General features: G+C 44.9%; 1 protein-coding gene across 7 annotated transcripts in view; it reads right to left on the reverse strand.

The window, feature by feature from the left end:
• Positions 1 to 20,477, reverse strand: part of PTK2 (protein tyrosine kinase 2) — a gene marked incomplete at its 3' end in the record, with an annotated part of 628,214 nt that overhangs the window by 7,113 nt on the left and 600,624 nt on the right. For all 7 annotated transcript variants that reach the window (XM_082257401.1, XM_082257399.1, XM_082257400.1 and 4 more), the window contains 2 exons: positions 18,724 to 18,830; positions 1,949 to 2,104 (listed from right to left, as the gene is read on the reverse strand). In XM_082257401.1, coding sequence (XP_082113527.1) covers positions 1,949 to 2,104; positions 18,724 to 18,830 — 263 coding nt within the window. The remainder of the gene's footprint in view (positions 1 to 1,948; positions 2,105 to 18,723; positions 18,831 to 20,477) is intronic.

A 20,477-nucleotide genomic window follows, 5' to 3' on the forward strand; every position in this document is an offset into this window, starting at 1 on the left:
GACGTTCAAGGAGGGAGGAGGCTGGTTCAGAGTCTCACTGCAAGTAATTAAAAAACATAGTATATACATTTTTGGGACAGAAAAGCACTTTTGTCTATTTAAAATGTATGCAAAACCTAACAATGAACCCCAACTCTAATTTCCTCCCTTTTCTCCACTTAAAAGCATTTTGTTATATTTGTTCTATAATTGCAAAACTATACTAGCTGCTCCTGCCAGAAATCCAGTACTACCATAGGTGTAATCTCAAACAGTGATATTTTCAACCACTGCTGAACTAAAAACAGTTTTCTCATGTTATGGGGAAGAAGAGAGGGGGAGATGTTTTCTAGTCCCAAGACGCTTCCTTTTCTTAAGAGACAATGCTGCTCCTCCATAACACAATACAGTGAGTGTTATCACCGTAGGACAGGGAGTGTGTTACAGGCAGGATCACCAGGCGAAAATAAAGGAAAAAGCTTAAAAAAGAAAACGAATGCAGCCACCACATTCAAGAACTTTAACCATTTGCCGACTGCCCGCCGCATATATACTGCGACAAGCTGGCTCTGCTGCGCGAATCGACGTAGGGGTACTTCGGTTTGCGGGAGTGGTGCTGGGGGACGAGCGTGCGCCATGCTCCTGCCCCCATTAGGCAGTGGGGATGGCGATCCATGGGACCAGCAGCCGCAATTGCCGCCGGGCAACTGCGATCGCTCTCCGCTGAGGGAGGACGACGGTCAGCTGTTGTAAACACAGCTGACCGTTGTTCTCTCTGAAATGATCACAGAGCGCATGTGATCCTTCTATATAGGATCACAGGTCTCTATGATCATTTTACGAGTCCCTCCCCCCACAGTTGAAAACACTCCCCTAGGCTCACAATTAACCCTTTGATCACCCCTAGGTTAACCCCTTCCCTGCCAGTGTCATTATTACAGTAACAGTGCATATTTTTAGCACTGATTACTGTAGTAATGTCACTGGACCCCCCCAAAAGTGTCAAAAATGTCAGTTAGGGGTCTGATCTTTCACCCGCAATAAAAATGACAAATCTTTAAATTTAAATTAAAAAACGTTTTATTTTTTCAGAATTATCGCTTTTTTTTTGTTTATAGCGCAAAAAAATAAAAAAATCGCACAGGTGATCAAATACCACCAAAAGAAAGCTCTGTGGGAAAAAAATGACATCAATTTTATTTGGGTACAGCGTCGCAAGACCGTGCAATTTTCCGTTAAAATAACGCAGTGCCGAATCACAAAAAATGGCCTGGTCATTAACGGGGCAAATTCCGGTCCAGAACTGGGTAAGCTGCAATATTTTGTTCTTGGGTTTAGATAGGCTTTAGTACGATTGCACTACCAACTATAAGTGAAGTATGCATTTGGCGCTTTTTCACTGCATGGTACGGCTCAGTTTGGCGCTTTTCCACTGCATGGTACGTGTTCGAACGGTTCGTTACGGTTTGGTACATCGGCGCTTTTCCACTACATGGTACGGTTAGGTACGGCTCGCTTAAACAGTACCACCTAGGTTGGGGTTCCAAGCGGGCCGTACCTATACCATATCCCACAATCCTTTGCATGCAGCCTTGATTGTTTGTCACTACTAGCCATTGATTGGTCAGAGAATCGTCGTAATCCCAGCCACTTACTACTTTAGTGGAAAAGCAAACTGAGCCGGGTAGATCCTATACAGTGCTGAAATGTGCCGACTCGTACCACGCAGTGGAAAAGCAAACTAAGCCGAGCTGGGCCAAGTAGTGCCGAGCCGGTACTTGCAGTGGAAAAGTGCCATTAGACACGTTAAAAGGCCCCTTGCACACAGGGCGGTCTAGGACAGGGTGTAACATTGTACAAAGTGGTACCAGCGTTTAGGACCATGTGCGTTCAGCGACAAAGGTCCAGAAGGCAGGACGATCTGCTCTCAGCCTCCTTAGTGTCAGAAAGCAGCAAATACACAACTCACCTTTACCATGGGGACATATTCCTCAGGGGGGGCAGGCTGGATCTTACTAGACATTTCTATCACAGCTTTCACCAGGCCCGTCACATTCTCATACACTTTATCGTTAGTGCGATCCAAATTGGCTGTGGGTGGAGGGCTAATCTCTTGCGGCTGTATCTGAATGAAAGGAAAGAAACAAGTGTGAGTGAGTATTGAAGATACAACACTGGGTTCAACAGCTCAAAATTAAAGTGGCCACTAGGTGGAGCCTTGTATTATAAAATACAGACCGGACGGGCAGTTGTACATGCACACCAAATGTTACACTTGACAAAGAAGTCCCTTTGAGCATTTTACCCTGCACTATGTGTAAAGGCTATTTCTTTCGCCCCAATCCCACAGGAGGAGGGCACTGTCAGGGACAGGTTTCACTTTACTCTACAGAAAGCTGGGCTGTAGTGAACCAAACCCATCTTTTCTCTTCTCTTCACTGAACAAGAACCTGCCGGCCTCTCTTTCTCCAATTCAACATTGCAGTTGAATACCATCTTTGATGCTTTGCATTGTTAACCACTTAAGCCCCGGAAGATTTTACCCCCTTCCTGACCAGGGGGTATTTTGCGATTCGGCACTGCGTGACTTTAACGGACAATTGCGCGGTCGTGCGACGCTGTATCTAAACGAATTTGGCGTCCTTTTTTTCCCACAAACAGAGCTTTCTTTTGGTGGTATTTGATCACCTGTGCGATTTTTTGATCACGCGCTATAAACAAAAAAAGAGCGTAAATTTTGCAAAAATAGCAATATTTTTCACATTTTTTTATATGAAATTCCCCCCCCAAAAAATGTAAAAATCAAAATTTTTTAACATTTTCGGCCAATTTGTTTTATGCTACCTATGTTTGGTAAAAAAAAAAAAAAAAAAAAAAAAAAAAAAAAAATCGCAAAAAGCGTATTTTGATTGGTTCGCGCAAAAGTTATCACGTTTACTAACAAAGGGAAAGATTTTTGTAATTTTTGTTGTTTTTTTTTTTTTTAACGCGTAATAGCGGCGATCTGCGATTTTTTTTTGCGGCACTGCGACATTGCGGCGGACAGATCGGACCCTTGACTGACATTTTTGCCACTTTTGGGGTTACCAGTGACATTTCTACAGTAATCAGTGCTATATATATGCACGGTTACTGTAAAAATACACTGGCAGTGAAGGGGTTAACTTTTTTTTGAAAGGGAGGGGCTATGTGTGTCCCTAGGGGCGTGCTTTCTACTGTGATTGGCTGTGGCTTCAGATGTATGAAGAGTGATCAACGGTTCTACATAGTAGAACCGTATGATCATCCTTCATACACAGGGGAGAATGACAGGCAGCTTGTTTACACAAGCTGCCTGACTTTCTTCCTCTCCCCCGCCGATCGCAGAGTGACCGGCGGACATCGGGTCCGCCGGTCACACGCGCGGGGGGGGTCCGTGACCACGCGGGAGCGCGCCTCCGGCGGCGCGCGCTCGCTCCCTAGACCCTCACAAGCTAGTGACGTAGCCCTACGTCACTTTGCCTGTGAGGGGCTGACCGCCGACGTAGTCGTGCGGCGGTCGGCAAGTGGTTAAATATACAAGTCACTCTTTCGGGAGTCTACCAAGGTCAAGCTCCTGTTGAGGTCATTGTGTGCTTTTTTAGATTTATTTCCTGAGACTACATCTATGATTGATTTGTGCTATACATTTTAATAAAACTATTAAGCTATGGTTTTACACTATGTGTGGATGCTTGGTGTGTTTTCACACGTGTCCATGAAATGGGAGACTGATCCGTGAAAGCGAGATTCACCCATGCCAGGCTATTCTGGATGACTTGGATCTATCCATAGGAAATGCACAGATGAATAATAGCTCATGTGATTTGAAATCACTCCAACTCTGCTGACTCATTGCCTAATGGTATTTGGGTCCATATTTTCTGGTAAGCGTACCTGCACTACCTTTGGTGGCAGATAACTATACTGTGGTGAAATTCACAAAATAATGATTTATAGACACCTACAGTGGGGGAAAATGGGATTTTTGCACTTACCGTATAATCCATTTCTCTAAGTTCATCGACGGCCACAGCGCTCCATAAATCATAACTACTGGGTTATATTGCCTCCTCCAGGAGTAGGACTAGGCAGAATAAAAAACACCTGGCTACACCCATGGGCCATCCTCGGCTGGTATATAACCCCCCCTCTCTGCTCTAGGACATTAGTTTAGTAGCAAGAGAGAAGTATCAGAACTCTATAGAGGGGTGGGTGCTGTGTCCATCAATTTTATGTTAGGTACAAAAATCCTATTTTCTCTTTCATTCATCGACTGACACAGCGCTACATAAATCATAACTGCTGGGAAATCCAAAAGCAGTGCCAAAAGAAAAATGAGGGGTGGGTAAAATAACCCAAGGCTAAACATAAGAGCCCTTAACCAGGACACAGGAGCCTTAACTGGGTCATAGGAGCCCCATCAGAAAAATAAAAGTTTAAAGAAAAACATACTCAAGAGGGAACAGCCCCTCTTAAACAGCAGCCTGCAAAACTTTGCGGCCAAAAGAAGAACCCACAGATGCCAAAGTATCTACCTTATAGAATTTCGTGAAGGTATGCACCGACGACCAATTGGCCGCCTTGCAAACTTGCATGATTGTACCGGATGATGGAAGGCCCAAGAAGTACTCGGCACCCCTGTGGAATGCGCTGTGACAGGGAAAGGTGGAACCTGCCCCTAATGGAATAGGCCTGAGTCACCGTCTGTCTGATCCATCTGGAGATGGTAGCCAAAGAAGCGGCCAGCCCTTTCCTTGGTCCGTCCGTAACCACAAAAGGCAAGTCTGATCTCCGAAAAGACTCAGTAGCTGCCAGATACATCCAAATCGCACGAACCACATCCAAGGTATGCAAAGCAAATTCCCTGGGATGAGCCAGCTTGGGACACAAGGAAGAGAACACAATGTCCTCATTCAAATGGAAGTCAGAGACAACTTTGGGCAGGAATGATGGACAGGGATGAAGAACCACTTTATCCCTATGGACCACTAAAAAGGGACTGCGACAGGATAAAGCCGCCAATTCCGATACCCTGCGGGCCGAGGTAATAACCACCAAGAATGTCATCATCTGGGATAACATAGGCAAGGGAATCTCCCGAATATTCTCAAATGGAGGTTGCTAGAGAGCCAAAAGTACTAAATTTAAATCCCATGGCGGCAAAAGACACCATACAGGTGGAGCCACATGTCGAACCCCCTGAATGAAGGTACAAACTAAAGAGTGCGTGGCTAGGGGTCGCTGAAAGAAGATTGCCTGGGGCAGACACCTGGCCCTTGATGGTACTCAAGGCCAACTTCTGATCAAGGCCCTGTTGCAGAAAGGTTAAGATCTGAGCCACAGAAAAGGATTGAGGATGAGCGCCAATCGACTCACACCAAGAAATGTACGCTTTCCTCGTACGATGGTATAGCTTGCTGGAAGATGGCTTCCTCGCCTTCACCATAGTAGGGATCACTGATCCAAACAGACCTCTATCCCTCAGTACCTGGCTTTCAATAGCTAAGCCATTAAAACCAGCGACTGTAAAGCAGGATCGTAGATCAGCCTTTGGGACAACTGGTCTTCTCTAAGAGGAAGCCCCCAAGGGACATTTATGGCCACCAGACTGATTGGAAGATCCTTGATTCCCCGCAGGAGTTGAGGAAGAAGCCTGAGCCGAGGATGATACTGGCCTTACCAAGGCCCTTGTACGCCTCTGGCGTCTGCCAGAGGAACCCGTGATCTGGCCACGAGTCTCAGTATCCTCCTGTGGAGCTGAACCTGCTAAAGGAGCTGCATGTAGTACTGTGCAAACAGAACGGTCTTGAAGGTGGATACCACCAGACTCTGAACCTGTAAGCAAAATGGGAGAGAGAACTATCTGTGTGACAGCAGCTGGTGAATCACAGCCTGTGGTTCCTGAAGTTTGACCAGAGAAAGGACCATCCTGGTCAGAATTAGAATCAATTCTCTGGACAGGAATAGGGGGGACCTTAGGTAGTTCAGACATCACCTGAACCTTTGCAGGAATTAAATCTGTAAAAGGAGACTCAGGACCTAAAAATGACAAGCTTTGTCCCCCTTTCTGGGTACACCCAAAAGAACCATTTTGTGGATCCCCTTGACGCTCATGAAGGAGGTCTGGGAGGCCAGAAACCAGCGAAGATGTCCTCCCACCCCAATAATGGGCAGCCCTTTATGCTGAAGGGGTCTTGTCTGCGGGTCCAAGGAAACTAGCTCTAGGCTTACCAGACAAAAAATGCTTGGAACCTCCTGGGGAAGATTTGAAAGATCCATTTCCCTTATTCACCGTCCCAGAAGCACAGAAGAATTTTCTATGTCTGCGAACAAGGCTCCTTCCCTTTCCTAGACTATGGCAGAAAGGTACTCTTTCCCCCTCCCCCTCGTGATACCCTTAATAATATCATCCAGGATAGCCCCAAACAGGCGATTGCCTTAAAAGGGCAGATCAATGAAAGCTTTTTTAGAAGCTTGGTCTGCGGACCAATTCTTAAGCCACAGCATGCGCCTAATCACCACCGCTGAAACAGAATGTTTGGACAGCACAGGAGCTGTATCCAAAGCTGCATCACAAATTACCTGCAGCCCATGGACCAAATGGTCTGCTAAATAAACATAAGCAGCGGGGACCTGCTCACCCCCCAGGCCCTGGCGCAAAAGCTTGGCCCATTCAGTTAGGGTCTGAGACACCAGGGCTGAGGCAAAGAATGGCCGCAATGTCGAACCAGCCATAGTAAACATGCTGCGTGCCACAGCCTCTGCTTTCCTGTCAGCCGGGTCCTTAAAGGACGAGGATTCCTCTACTGGGATCATGGTTGCTTTATTCAACCCTGAAACAGGAGGGTCCACTACTGGTGAACTAATCCACTATTTTAAAAGTGACTCCCCAAAAGGGTAACGTACAGCAAAATGTTTGGGGACCACAAAGGGTAATTTTGGTTACTTACCCTTCCATGGTGCGGGTAACGCTCCACACAGAAACCTTACCAACGAAGTAGGGGAGCTGTCGGCCAAGGGACCGCTGCGACTCAGACCCACACCTGGTCGTATGCGACCCTGCGAGACATTTAACTCGCGAGCCAGCATCTGTCCGTGAGGCCATAACGCGGCCGACCTATCGCGTAGCTGCGGTCTGCATGCGCTCCCTGGCTAGGCTGGGGAGACCACTGGATCTAGATTATCCAGCCTGTCGCCCAGCCCGACAGTTGATTGTAGATCTCCCAAGAGAAAAAAAAGATATAAGGAAGGAGAAAAAAATTCATAGGACCAGAGATCCCAGCCGGGAGCCTAAGTCCTTACTCCTGACTAGACAGATTAAAACTTAACACCTAGAGCAGAGAGGGGGGTTATATACCAGCAGAGGACAGCCCATGGGCATAGCCAGGTGCTTTTGTTCTGCCTAGTCCTACTCCTGGAGGAGGGAATATAACCCATTAGTTATAATTTATGGAGTGCTGTGTCTGTCGATGAACGAAAGAGAAATAATTATTTGATCCCCTGTAGATTTTGTAGGTTTGCCCACTTAGAAAGAAATGGTTTAGAATTGTTATCATGGGTGTGTTTTAAAAGACAGAGACAGAATATCAACCAAAAATCCAGAAAAACACGAGACAAATGTTATAAATTAAGTTGCAGTGCAGTGAGTAAAATAAGTATTTGATCTCCAAGAAAAACATGACTTTGTACTTGGTGGAGAAATCCTTGTTGGCAAGCACAGAGGTAAGACATTTCTTATCGTTGGTGAACAGGTTTGCACACATCTCAGGAGAGATTTTGGTCCACCCTTTACAGATCTTCTATAAATCCTTAAGGTTTCTTGGCAACTCGAAGTTTCAGCTCCGTCCATAAAGGTCTGGAGACTGGCTAGACCCACCATGGCCTTAATATGCTTCTTGGGAAAAAGTGCGGTGGTCAAGTCAGGCCAAAATTGAGCTCTTTGGCATAAACTCGACTCGCTGTGTTTGGAGGAAGAAAAATGCTGACTATGACCCTAAGAAAACCATCCCTACAGTCAAGCACAGAGGTGCAAACATTGTGCTTTGGGGCTGTTTCTCTGCCAAAGGTAAAGGCCGAATTTTCTGAATTGAGGGGCCAATAGATGGTGCCATGTATTGTACAATCTTGGATGAGAACCTTCTTCCCTCAGCCAGAACACTGAAGATGGGTCATGGATGGGTATTCCAGCATGACAATGACCCAAAACATACAGCCAAGGCAACAAGGGAGTGGCTCAAGAAGATGCACATTAAGGTCATGGAGTGGCCTAGTCACTCTTCAGACCTTAATCCTATAGAAAATTTATGGAGGGAGCTAAAACTTCGAGTTGCCAAGCAACAGCCAAGAAACCTTAAGGATTTAGAGAAGTCTGTAAAGAAGAGTTGACCAAAATCCCTCCTGAGATGTGTTCAGATATGGTCACCAACTACAAGAAATGTCTTACCTCTGTGCTTGCCAACAAGGATTTCTCCAAATACCAAGTCATGTTTTGCTTGGGGATTGAATACTTATTTTACTCATTGAACTGTAAATAAATTTATAACATTTGTATCACCTTTTTTTCCTGAATTTTTGATTGATATTCTGTCTCTCTATCATTTAAAATACACCTATGATAAAAATTATAGACCCTTCATTTCTTCGTTAAGTGGCCAAACTCACAAATTCTGCAGGGGATCAATAATTATTTTCCCCACTGTATCAGTGGTCACCTATATGGACTCATATTTGGGGGTACACCTTGGTGGTTTTTGGACTTCTAAGTTTTTGGACTTTGTTATTATTTGCACTTGGCTTTTAACACTATCTATTATATTGAACTATTCACATTACTTTGCAGTGCAGCACTTGTTTAAAATATACTGTATAAACGTGATTAATATTTTTTTTCTTACTCCAGAGAGTACATTATAAAAATTCCAAAGGGGATTTGTTTGGAATTACCCGAGTCCACTTGGATTTGGATCTACTTGGATCAGACAGATAAGCTGATCAGTTGGATTGAAACATTGGCAATTTCCTAATTCACTAATCAATTTCCTGTCTCTATTGTCCCCATGATGTTATAATTGTCGGATCTATAATGCAGAGCCTTGCTTTTACAACCAGGTCATGATATTATATACACTATATTACCTAAAGTATTAGGACGCCTGCATTTACACGCACATTAACTTTAATGGCACCCGTCTTATGCCGTAGGGTTCAATATTGAGTTGGCCCACCCTTTGCAGCTATAATAGCTTCAACTCTTCTGGGAAGGCTGGCCACAAGGTTTAGGAGTGTGTCTATGGGAATGTTTAACCATTCTTCTAGAAGTGTATTTGTTAGGCAAGACACTGATGTGGATGAGAAAGCCTGGCTCACAGTCTCCGCTATAATTCATCACAAAGGTGTTCCACCAGATGAGGTCAGCACTCTGTGCAGGCCAGTCAAGTTCCTCCACCCCAAACTGCCTCATCCATGCCTTTATGGACCTTGCTTTGTGCACTGGTGCACAGTCATGTTGGGACAGGAAGAGGCCATCCCCAAACTGTTCCCACAAAGTTGGGAGCATGAAATTGTCCAAAATGTCTTGGTATCCAGACGCCTTCAGAGTCCCCTTCTCTGGAACTAAGGGGCCAAGCCCCAACCTCTGAAAAATAACCCCACACCATAATCCCCCCCACCACCACCAAATGATTTGGACCATTGCACAAAGCAAGGTCCATAAAGACATGGATGAGCGAGTTTGGGGCGGAGGAACTTGACTGGCCTGACCAGAAATAGAGCGGAGACTCCGAGCCAGGCCTTCTTGTCCACATCAGTGCCTGACCTCATAAATGCGCTTCTGGAAGAATGGTGAAACATTCCCATAGACACACTCCTAAACCTTGTGGACAGCCTTCCCAGAAGAGTTGAAGCTGTTATAGCTGCAAAGGGTGGGCCAACTCAATATTGAGCCCTACGGACTAAGACTGGGATGCCAATAAAGTTCATGTGTGTGTAAAGGCAGGCGTCCCAATACTTTTGGTAATATAGTGTATGTTGTATCTATAGTGCAGAACCTTGTTTTTACCACTAAGCCATGATATTATATGTGTTGTATCTAGAATGCAGAGCCTTGTTTTTCTGGCTGGGACAAGTGGAGATTGTGGATTACTCAGGATAAGGAAAGCATGCGAACAATGTGCTCGGTTTGCCATGAGTGGTTTTATACATTTGGATTTCGGCTTTGTTGTGGTTACAGCGGTTGGTAACTATGCAAGGTTGGGTCTGCAGGACTCCCTCCCTCCCTCCGTGCACCCCTTCCATGCCGAGTCCTCAGGAGCCAGTGACACTAGCTTCTGGATAAACTGTGACCGTACAACCATTATATACAGATTTCTGTCACTGCACTACTAGAGGAGAACAATGGAGCTGAAAACAAGGTTTTCCTAGATAGATCATGGTTTTAAAACACATTGGATCTCACATGCACACTGGGTGTTTAGCTTCAGTGCATGAGACCAGAGTGTTTTGGTGCAGGGGGAAGGCACAGGGGCACTGTCCAGCCCTGTCGGCCAGCAGCCTGTAAAACTGTATGACAGGCTGAAAACCACTGCTCGGCACACTGATTGGTACCAATTTGTGCCTGGGTGCCTACTGCCTCAAACGATGGTACCACATAGTGCACCGTGCAGCCGCAGCAGCTTTCAGACTCTCAGCGTTTCACAGGCTGCTGGCAGCAGAGCTGGACGGTGTGCCTGCACCTTCTGCACGCATCGAAACACCGGAGTCTCATGCACCATGGCTAAAAGCCCAGTGCATGAGGGTTTAAAGGAGCTTGTCAGGAGAGAAATTTCTGCACTTCACTTGGCAATGTTCTTCTGCCTGCTGCCTATACAAATTCTTCAGCTTCACTACCTAAAGTCCAACTTCAGGCACCCTTCCTAAAGGCCCCCACAAGAGGAATTCAATTTTTATTTTTAATTTTTATATGCTTACCTACCCAAATCTTATCCAGCGGCGGACAGTCATCAATGATGCAGAGAGCAAACGTGTTACATCACTTTTGGTTTAGCTGTCATCTTTCCCAGCTTCTGTGGCCAGGAAAGAAGCTAATGGAGCATGATGTGAGCTCCATTAGCTTCAGTGGAGTATAGGGGAGACATCAGTGGTGTAATAGGTCCCTGAGGTCTTTAAGGCCCCTTTCACACACGGAGTCCTTCAGGCGGACTCCGTTTTTCTCAGCGGGGGATCGATCCGCCGATCCCCCGCTGAGCAGGAGGATGACAGCTGTGTCTACGTGCTGTGTGCGGAGACACAGCTGTCAGGTCCCCATGCATCTCTATGGGGGAATTGGATGGGAACGGACCGTCTGTCCGTTCTCATCCGATCCGCTGGACGGATGGAAAATGGGGTTTCCATCCATCCAGATTTGACGGATCGGATGTCAGCGGACATGTCTCCGCTGACATCCGATGCCCCATAGAGGTGCATGTGGTGATCGTTCAGATCCACCAACAAAACTGAGAGACGGATCTCAACGGTCCGCCTGTGTGAAAGGGGCCTAAAGAGCTCCTGTCATTACAGTTTTTTTTGTCTCCGTATGTAATGGCAATAAAGTTAGAGCAGAATTCCAGCTAAAGTCTAACTAGTGACCCCGTCATCGCTGTTTGACACAGGGGAGCTGGATCACATGATGGGACTGTAGTGGGATGACCTACGTATGAATTTACATACATCTTTTTTTTTTTTAACTGAAGTTATTATAAGCGCTAGGAGGGAAGGAAGAATTTTTAAGACTAGTTAGGCTTAAGCTTAACCGGTTGCCGACCGCCGCACGACTATATACTGCGGCGGTCAGCCCCGGCCAGGCAGAGTGACGTATCGGTACGTCACTCGCCTGTCACTGACTTGCGAGCCTATCGCGGGCGGGCGCGCGCCCGCCGAGGCGCGCGCCCGCCGCGGCTCGTTCACAGGCAAGTCAGTGCGTGTGACCGGCGGACTCGATGTCCGCCAGTCACACTGCGATCGCTCCTGTGAAGGGAGAAAGACAGAGCAGCTTGTGTAAACAAGCTGCCTGTCAGTTCTCCCTGTGTAAAAGTAAAGATCTGACCGTTCTACTATGTAGAACGGTTGATCTTTGCTTTTGCACCAATAGCAATGTCCCTACACAGTAGAAAGCACGCCCCTAGGACACACTTAACCCCTCCCTGTCCAATAAAGTTAACCCCTTCCCTGCCAGTGTCATTTTTGCAGTAACAGTGCATATGTATAGCACTGATTACTGCAGTAATGTCACTGGTAACCCCAAAAGTGTCAAAAATGTCAGTCAAGGGTCCGATCTGTCCGCCGCAATGTCGCAGTACCGAAAAAAAAATCGCAGATCGCCGCCATTACGCGTTAAAAAAAAAAACACCAAAAATGACAAAAATCTTTCTCTTTGTTAGTAAACGCGATAACTTTTGCGCAAACCAATCAAAATACGCTTTTTGCGATTTTTTTTACCAAACATAGGTAGCATAAAACAAATTGGCCGAAAAATGTTAAAAAATTTTGATTTTTACTTTTTTTTTTGGGGAATTTCATATAAAAAAAATGTGAAAAATATTGTTATTTTTGCAAAATTTACGCTCTTTTTTTGTTTATAGCGCGTGATCAAAAAATCGCACAGGTGATCAAATACCGCCAAAAGAAAGCTCTGTTTGTGGGAAAAAAAGGACGTCAAATTCGTTTAGGTACAGCGTCGCACGACCGCGCAATTGTCCGTTAAAGTCACGCAGTAAAAAATCGCAAAAAAACCCCTGGTCCTTTAGCAGCCAAATCCTCCGGGGCTTAAGTGGTTAAAGTCTACTTTAATTGTAAAAAAAAAAAAAAAAAAATATATATATATATATATATATATATATATATATATATATATATATATAAAAACTTTCTTTAAAGGTTTTCCACCCCCATGCATAAGAACATAAACGCAGGTGTTAGGTGCGCATGTGTGCGAAAACAATGATTGCACTACTTGTTACACATCACCACGAATGTCAGAGAGAACTCTATACTGATAACCTGTAAAGGCTTTTAAAACTAAGCCCATGGACAGTTTGGGGGTACCAAAGTTAATCTGCGTTTCATGGGCAGGCACAATTTTAAGACTGGTCATGTTTGGGTACCAATTTACTTCTTGCAACCTCATCGTTTCAATTTTCCAAAAAAAAAAAAATGTATTTTGTGTGCACTAAAAATAGTTTTATTCTAACTTTTTATTCTCAAAGATGATGTTTGAGGGATGTAACAAATGAAAAATGGCTCTGGTAGGAAAGTGGATAATTCACATCTGTACCCAAACTATGGACTATCAACACATTCTTAACAAGTAGTCCCTGATCTTAGGTTGGTTTCTAACAAACTTGGATACAGTAAAAATCTGGAATTTCAGTGCCTCTGTTGTGAACTTTGAAAATTATTTTCACTGCAATGCACATAGATGCAGAGGTGAATGAGGGCTTGTTCAGAATTGTAAAGATTTTGTTGTGCATGATCTGGGCCCAGGTTAACTCAACAGCGCCTAACAAAGACTGAAATATTTTTAGGCTACTGACACTTAAGGTTTGTGCAGAGCAGAAGGACATTTAAAAACGAGACACCGACAATGAGAGACCCAGACCAACCAAGCGGTTGATTACCTATCCTTTGTACTATGCCAAGAGAGAAATTGTTTTGAAATGGAATGCCCCCCCCCCCTCGGTGGTCTCCTGGGAAAATTACATTAATGCAGTTCTGCCATTATAGAAGCTAACCTACCTGCTGCGGAACTGACCCAAAAAATTTGACAGGGTTTGGCAGCCTTGGTTGGCGCCTTCTGGCTAACCTTGGCTGTCTTGCCTACACAGTTCTTACGAGACGGCCGATGGTGTGGGTTCTGGGAATGTTGGATAACCCTATGTATGGATGTCCCGATTTCTTCTCCAGGTGCGCTGTACTTTTGATTTTTGTTCTTCCCGCCTACATATGAATGTAATTGTATTTATTGTTTTCATTCCACTGTTTTCAATAAGGCTACATTCACACCTGAGCGTAGCGTTTTTCGCGCGTTTTTACCGCGATTTTACCGCGATTTTTGCGGCGTTTTTTACCGCGATTTTACCGCGATTTTTACCGCGATTTTTGTGCAGGCGTTTTTAGATTGAATAGAGATCAATGGAAAACGCCTGTAATCTGCCCAAAAAGAAGCTCATGTACTTTTTTGAGCGTTGGGCGTTTTGTATACAGCGTCAAAACGCTCAGATGTGAACAGGGGCCATTGAAATGAATAGGATTTGTCTTGTTTGGCCTTTTTATGAGCTGATCCTAGAGCAGAAAAACGCCCCAAAAACGCCCCAAAACGCCTAGATGTGAACGGAGCCTTAAGGAACCATTTGACTTGTAAAAAAAATGAGACCCCGCTTGAACATGAAGACAACTGAGAGCCATACACGCTTTCAAGGAGCCATGCTTTGACCATAAATTTCAAAAATATTAGTGATCACTGTGTATGTAATGTGTATATATATATATATATATACACATACATATATATATATATATATATATATATATATACACATACATATATATATATATATATATATATATATATATATATATATACACATACATATATATATATATATATATATATATATATATATATATACACATACATATATATATATATATATATATATATATATATATATATACACATACATATATATATATATATATATATATATATATATATATATACACATACATATATATATATATATATACACACATACATACACACATATATATACATACACATAAAAATGGGTGACAAAATGGATGTTGCCCGACAGTGACAAATCACAACATACAAAACTAAAAACATTTTATTGGTAACGTCGGTCTGTCAGCTAATGATATGTTATGTTTGACAATCATACCATAATGGTAGAACACACACACAAATAGGTGCTTACCCTCCAAGGCTAAATTCGAGCAGGGTGAGGGAAGGGTTAAATAATTTTATCATAGCCAAATAAAAAAAAAAGAAAAAAAAAAAAAAAGAAAAGAAAAAGAAAATATTAATAAATGCAGCTGAGCAAAAACATGCATGACAAATTCAACAAAAAGCATCTATAAAGTAAGCTTTTCCCTGTGTATGTGTGTGTATGAAGCAGCGGGCTGGACTCCTGACATGCACATAGCACATGCAAAACTGAGGGCATGCAAAGTTTAATATGAATAAAACTTTATTTGTAACATGCAAAGGAATGGGAGCAGAAAGGTGTAGTGTTATGTGCCATATATTTGCTATACTTTAAATTGCATGAGCAACTGTAACATTGCCTGAATACTGTATACAGCGGAGATTGTGTGCATACCAAGAGGATAATAATGCAGAAAACAGCAGCAAAGGCCATAAAATGTATTTCAGAGGTGCAAAAGGCAAGAAAAAAAAAAAAAAAAAAGGGGGAGGGATTGTAGGAGCCTCCAGGCCGCCAGCTCTCTCTGTGAACATATGCGGGTGTTCGGGAATATCATCCTGCCCCGCACCCTAAGGGTCCAGTTGGCACCAGATTGGCAGATTTAGCTCTGCTGCCCTGCACCCCGCTACCACACTGGCCCAGGTTAAGGGGCAGCTGCTTTGGGCCCCCCAATATCGACCGGGCAGCTGCCCTTTTTGCCCGCGTTAAAGACGGCCTTGGGAATGGGGAAGCTTAGGCACAACCCGGAAGTGCCGAACAATGTCCAATCAGAATGTCTCTGGCAGAACTGGGGGCACCCCCCTAGCTGCATACACCATCCAAAGGTTTACACATAATGCTTCTCTCTCAGCAGCAGGATCGAAACTTGCCCACAGCCATCCTCAGGGCCACTACCCTTTGTGACATCTGATTTTCCTAATGGGAATCAAGCAGCCTCCTGCCAGCTGTAGTTTGGGTTTTGCATCACAGCTGCTATAGATCTGCGCACAATCTGTGGCTTGGCATTTTGCCTGTTAGAATTCTCACATAAACAAGGCTGCTGCGAATGGTCAAGGCACTGCTCGCTCTTAGAGAAGCGGGGAGTAAAAGCCTTCCAAGCTGAACACTCAACAGACAAATTTCCATGGAAAATCACTGACGTCTGCGTACCCCATTTATGTGCTACTGCGAGGCCTTTCCTGCTGCTTGGTATATAGCAGAAATGTGGCTAATAATAGAGTTCTGGAACAGCTGGAAGGCTTCAATCTCTGTGCTTGGATTGCAGTTATTCCTACACTGCGCTGGAGCTGGCCTCCGCTGTTCTCCTGACCTGTCATTGCAAAGGCAACTGAGTTTTTCAAGTCCAGTAATCTGACAATGTGAGGAATAAATTGATTGTTCATTTATCTCAGGTATAAAGAATCAAATGCTGGATTTAAAAAAAAAAATAATCCTGGGTGTCTGAGAGGTCAATAGCTAAGCACCAATGCAGTCATGTGGGAGGAAGGAGAGCAAGTCTTATGCTCAGTCAAATCGAGAAGTATACCTGGTATGGTGGTGGAACAGAGCAGCTGGGGGGGGGGGGGGGGGATTTAAGGTATAAGGTGTTGGTGGGGTGCCCATTAAATTGCACTTGAGGTCTGTCAATGAATCTGTTATTGTGTTGACATGTTCACTGTGAACACCGACGATGAGAAACCAGCTGTGTGCTGCTGTACTTGTGCATATGGCAGTTGAGTACAGCGTATGGCCATATGCAAAAGATAGAAACATTTCTATTTTTTCCATAAACATGTACGCTGTACTTGTGTTTACGACAGCACTGCTGTATACATGAGTACAGCAGTGCACACATTCATGCCTATGACAGACTATACACTGCACCTGGGCTGCCAGGGCAGAGGAATTATGGTGGCAGGCACGCTGAATGAGCTCAGTTGGAACTTATGCAGAGCTGTATTTCTGTCAGCAGCCATTTTTTTCTTACTTATAAAATTGTCACTTAAAGAAGAACTGTGGGGAAAATGTTTATTGGAGCTGTGCCCCTTACTGCATGGTCCCTACTGCTTCTGCCCCCCCCGGCTACTGGTCTAGTAAATGGGACTGTTCCTGACGTCATCACGTCCATAGACCAGCTCTGCAAGTGAGGATGGCAGGAACAGTCCACCGCTGGACATTGGAGAGCCAGGTTTTCCGGGAAGATTGAAGGATCAGGTGAGTATAGCTTTTCCTTGTGCCCCTGGACAAAGCAAGCAGTTAACCCATGCAGTTAGGCACAGCCTCACTGCATGGAAGAATAAAAATTTGTCCTGGAGTTCTTCTTTAAAGGACAGAAGGTTATGTGGGACTACATGGTCCAGCATGTAGAGGTTTGCTGCGCTTGTTTATAGCATCAGAGTAGTGATCTACATTCCAAAGAGATTTTCCAATGCAGGAATAACTCTTGTAGCTCTTTACAGCTTGGTAATGCACAAACGCAGAACAGAAAGGAACAAAAGGGGCAGCACAGTAGTAATTAGTACTTCTGACTTGCAGCGCTGGGGTTTGTAGTTCGAATCCCAGGACATGATCTGCATGGAGTTTGCATGTTATCCCTGTGCTTGTGTAAGTTTAGGCTGGGTACTCCCGTTTTCTCCCACACTCCAAAGACATGCTGGTAGGTTAACTGATTCCTATCTAAATTGGCCATAGTTTATGTATAAATGTGAGTTAGGGACCTTCTGATTGTAAGTTCCTTGTGGGCAGGGACTGATGTGAATGAACAGTATGCAAAGCACAGCATAAATTGTCAGCGCAATATATAACTATAACTGTAATACCAGTACTATATACCTTTATACCAAATAATAAGACAGTCCACAAAGCACTGTCCATAAAATGGCGAGATGTGAATGTAGTCTGTGTACACTGTCATTGTGTTTGCGTGTTCCAATTAGTGATAGACCAATATATCGAGGGCCAAAATGCACTTTCCCCGATTCTCGGAATCGGCCCCGGAGGTTACCAATATTGCGGAAAAGTGCTTGTACCGGAGTGATGCCAGCAGCTAGAGGCATCACCCCAGTACCGGCGTCCATAGCCGAGGGTGGGCTGTCTTGTAATGACAACCGATGCTGCAGAGAAGCAGCTCGGCTGTCATTACAAGTAGCGGGAGGGACGTCCCCCCCCCCCCCTCCCGCGGCTCGCCTGTCCCACTGGGAGACCCGGGAAAACAGCCTGCATGGCGCTGAAAAAACGATCAAAGCCGCATTCGGCTCTGATCGGGTCTCCATGCAAAAACCTGGAAGTGATGTCAAGACATCACTTCCGGGTACTGTCTGGCGCAAGATTAAAAAAAATAACAGCATTCAAAACAGCCAAACTTGGCGTTTTGAATGCTTTTAAGTGAAGAGGAGGGGTTTGGGGTATTTTAGACCCCCAGATCCCTCAACAAAAGTACCTGAAAATATCGGCACATTTCAGCTGATACCGATATGCATTGGCAAAAATATCGGTATCGGCAACAAAAAAACAGAATCGGTCCATCACTAGTTCCAATGTTGATCTTTTTGCTTTTAGCGCTGATGTTTATGTTCTTTAGCTCATCATGAAGTAACGCATTTTGCAACAATGCAACCAACAGGACACACAAAGACAGGAAACACTCCAAGACGAGTCACATAACACGTAGGAGGAGATTCCATGAATGGCAATGGAGATCATTCCTCCCATTATGCCTTAATGAATGAATACCGCTTAACACAACAAGTCGATGTGCGTTTCCTACCTTCACGCCCTCGTTGTAGCTGTCCGCGGGACTGTTCAGCCCAGCCAGGGTACTGACGTGGCTGGGAGCGCCTGGCCGGGGGGGCTTCTTTGGTGGAGCCGAGTGATCTGAACAGACAACAAAATAACATTATGTGGGGATATGTCAGATGGGTGACTTAATCGCAAAAATATATATTTTTTTTCTATGGGATCGCTAATCTTTACAGAGATTTGTAACTCGCCCACTCAGCGATGAAGTTTGAGTGACGTTTCAGATTAGTGATCAGCTCACCAACAACTGCTCTGCATTCACATCTAAGACTTGGCTACAGATTGCTGAAAGAGAGCGATTGGTAGCAGAGCAGACCAATGCTGTAGCATAGCTTAAACCCCAGCAGGGAAAAATTGCAAGTGAATAAAGTGATGAAATAGCGAGCTACAACTTGCTGCGAATCATTGGCATTAGTGACTGGCAGCAGCAAATAAAGGGACACTAAATGATATCCTTATTCTCCAAAAACAATCCATAAACATCCACTACTTAAAGGATAAGTTCACTTTATGTAACATGTTACACCCATAATCAGGGTGTAACATGTAACAAATCCACCAGCCCCCGAACCTCCCCAATGTCACAGGAGGTGGGGGACCCCCCCGCTTTCTGTCATAATCTGTAAAGAACGTGGCGATGCAGGGATCCACCCACATCTTTCATTCACAGAGTTTTGTAAATTGAAAACGACAAGGTCTGGGAGCCTTTGCGGCGGTCGGCTTGAAGTTCTCAATGAACTGCCATGCCCAGGGCTGCTGACAAGGCAGTAGAACTGGTCCTGTTGTACTGGGCCCAGGTCTTCTCATCTAAACAGGGGGGCCCAGGCCAGCCTTCTGCCTAATCTAATAAATTGATTTTACTAGACCACACCCCTGCTACAAATTGTTTACCAGGGTCTAAATTACATTTCCCTGGGCCCCATCACGTCAATAGAGGAGCCCAGGAGAGGAGGTAGGAGAGGAGGGCCTTTATTTCCATTTGTGGGACGTAGGCAGATAAAGAAGTCAGTGCCGCTATTCCGCTGCACCTTGGGGGGGGGGGGGGGGGGGTTTGGGGGTCCCTATCAGGAAGGCTGTACAGGGCCCCCTGATTCCAACAGGGCACCCGTGATTCCAACAGGGCACCCGTGATTCCAACAGGGCACCCGTGATTCCAACAGGGCACCCGTGATTCCAACAGGGCACCCGTGATTCCAACAGGGCACCCGTGATTCCAACAGGGCACCCGTGATTCCAACAGGGCACCCGTGATTCCAACAGGGCACCCGTGATTCCAACAGGGCACCCGTGATTCCAACAGGGCACCCGTGATTCTAACAGGGCACCCATGATTCTAACAGGGCACCCATGATTTCTAAGCATCCATGAACTACCACTGTGCTCAACAGCGCCTGACCATGGCACTGTTGAGCGCAGTGGTAGTTCATGGATGCTTCCTGGTAATGTGTAACTGCTTGGTTGTACAGCGAATGGCCAAACAGCTTACACACAGAGCCTGCAAGAGCCATGCATAGCATCCACAATCTGCTGACCGTGAGTGTAATGCTTTCCAGGCTCCCAATAAAAAAAATAAAAATAAATGCACATTTTTTTTTTACCTGTGCATTTATACTTTTCAATAAATCATTTCTAACAGTTTTCTTCCTCTTTGTCAAGTCTTCTGCAAGCTTTAAACCACTCTTCCCCCCCCCCCCTCTCTGTTCCTCACAGGGGTACACAGTT

This window comes from Pelophylax lessonae (assembly GCF_965119305.1).
Source record: "Pelophylax lessonae genome assembly, chromosome: 5".
Lineage (NCBI taxonomy): Eukaryota > Metazoa > Chordata > Amphibia > Anura > Ranidae > Pelophylax > Pelophylax lessonae.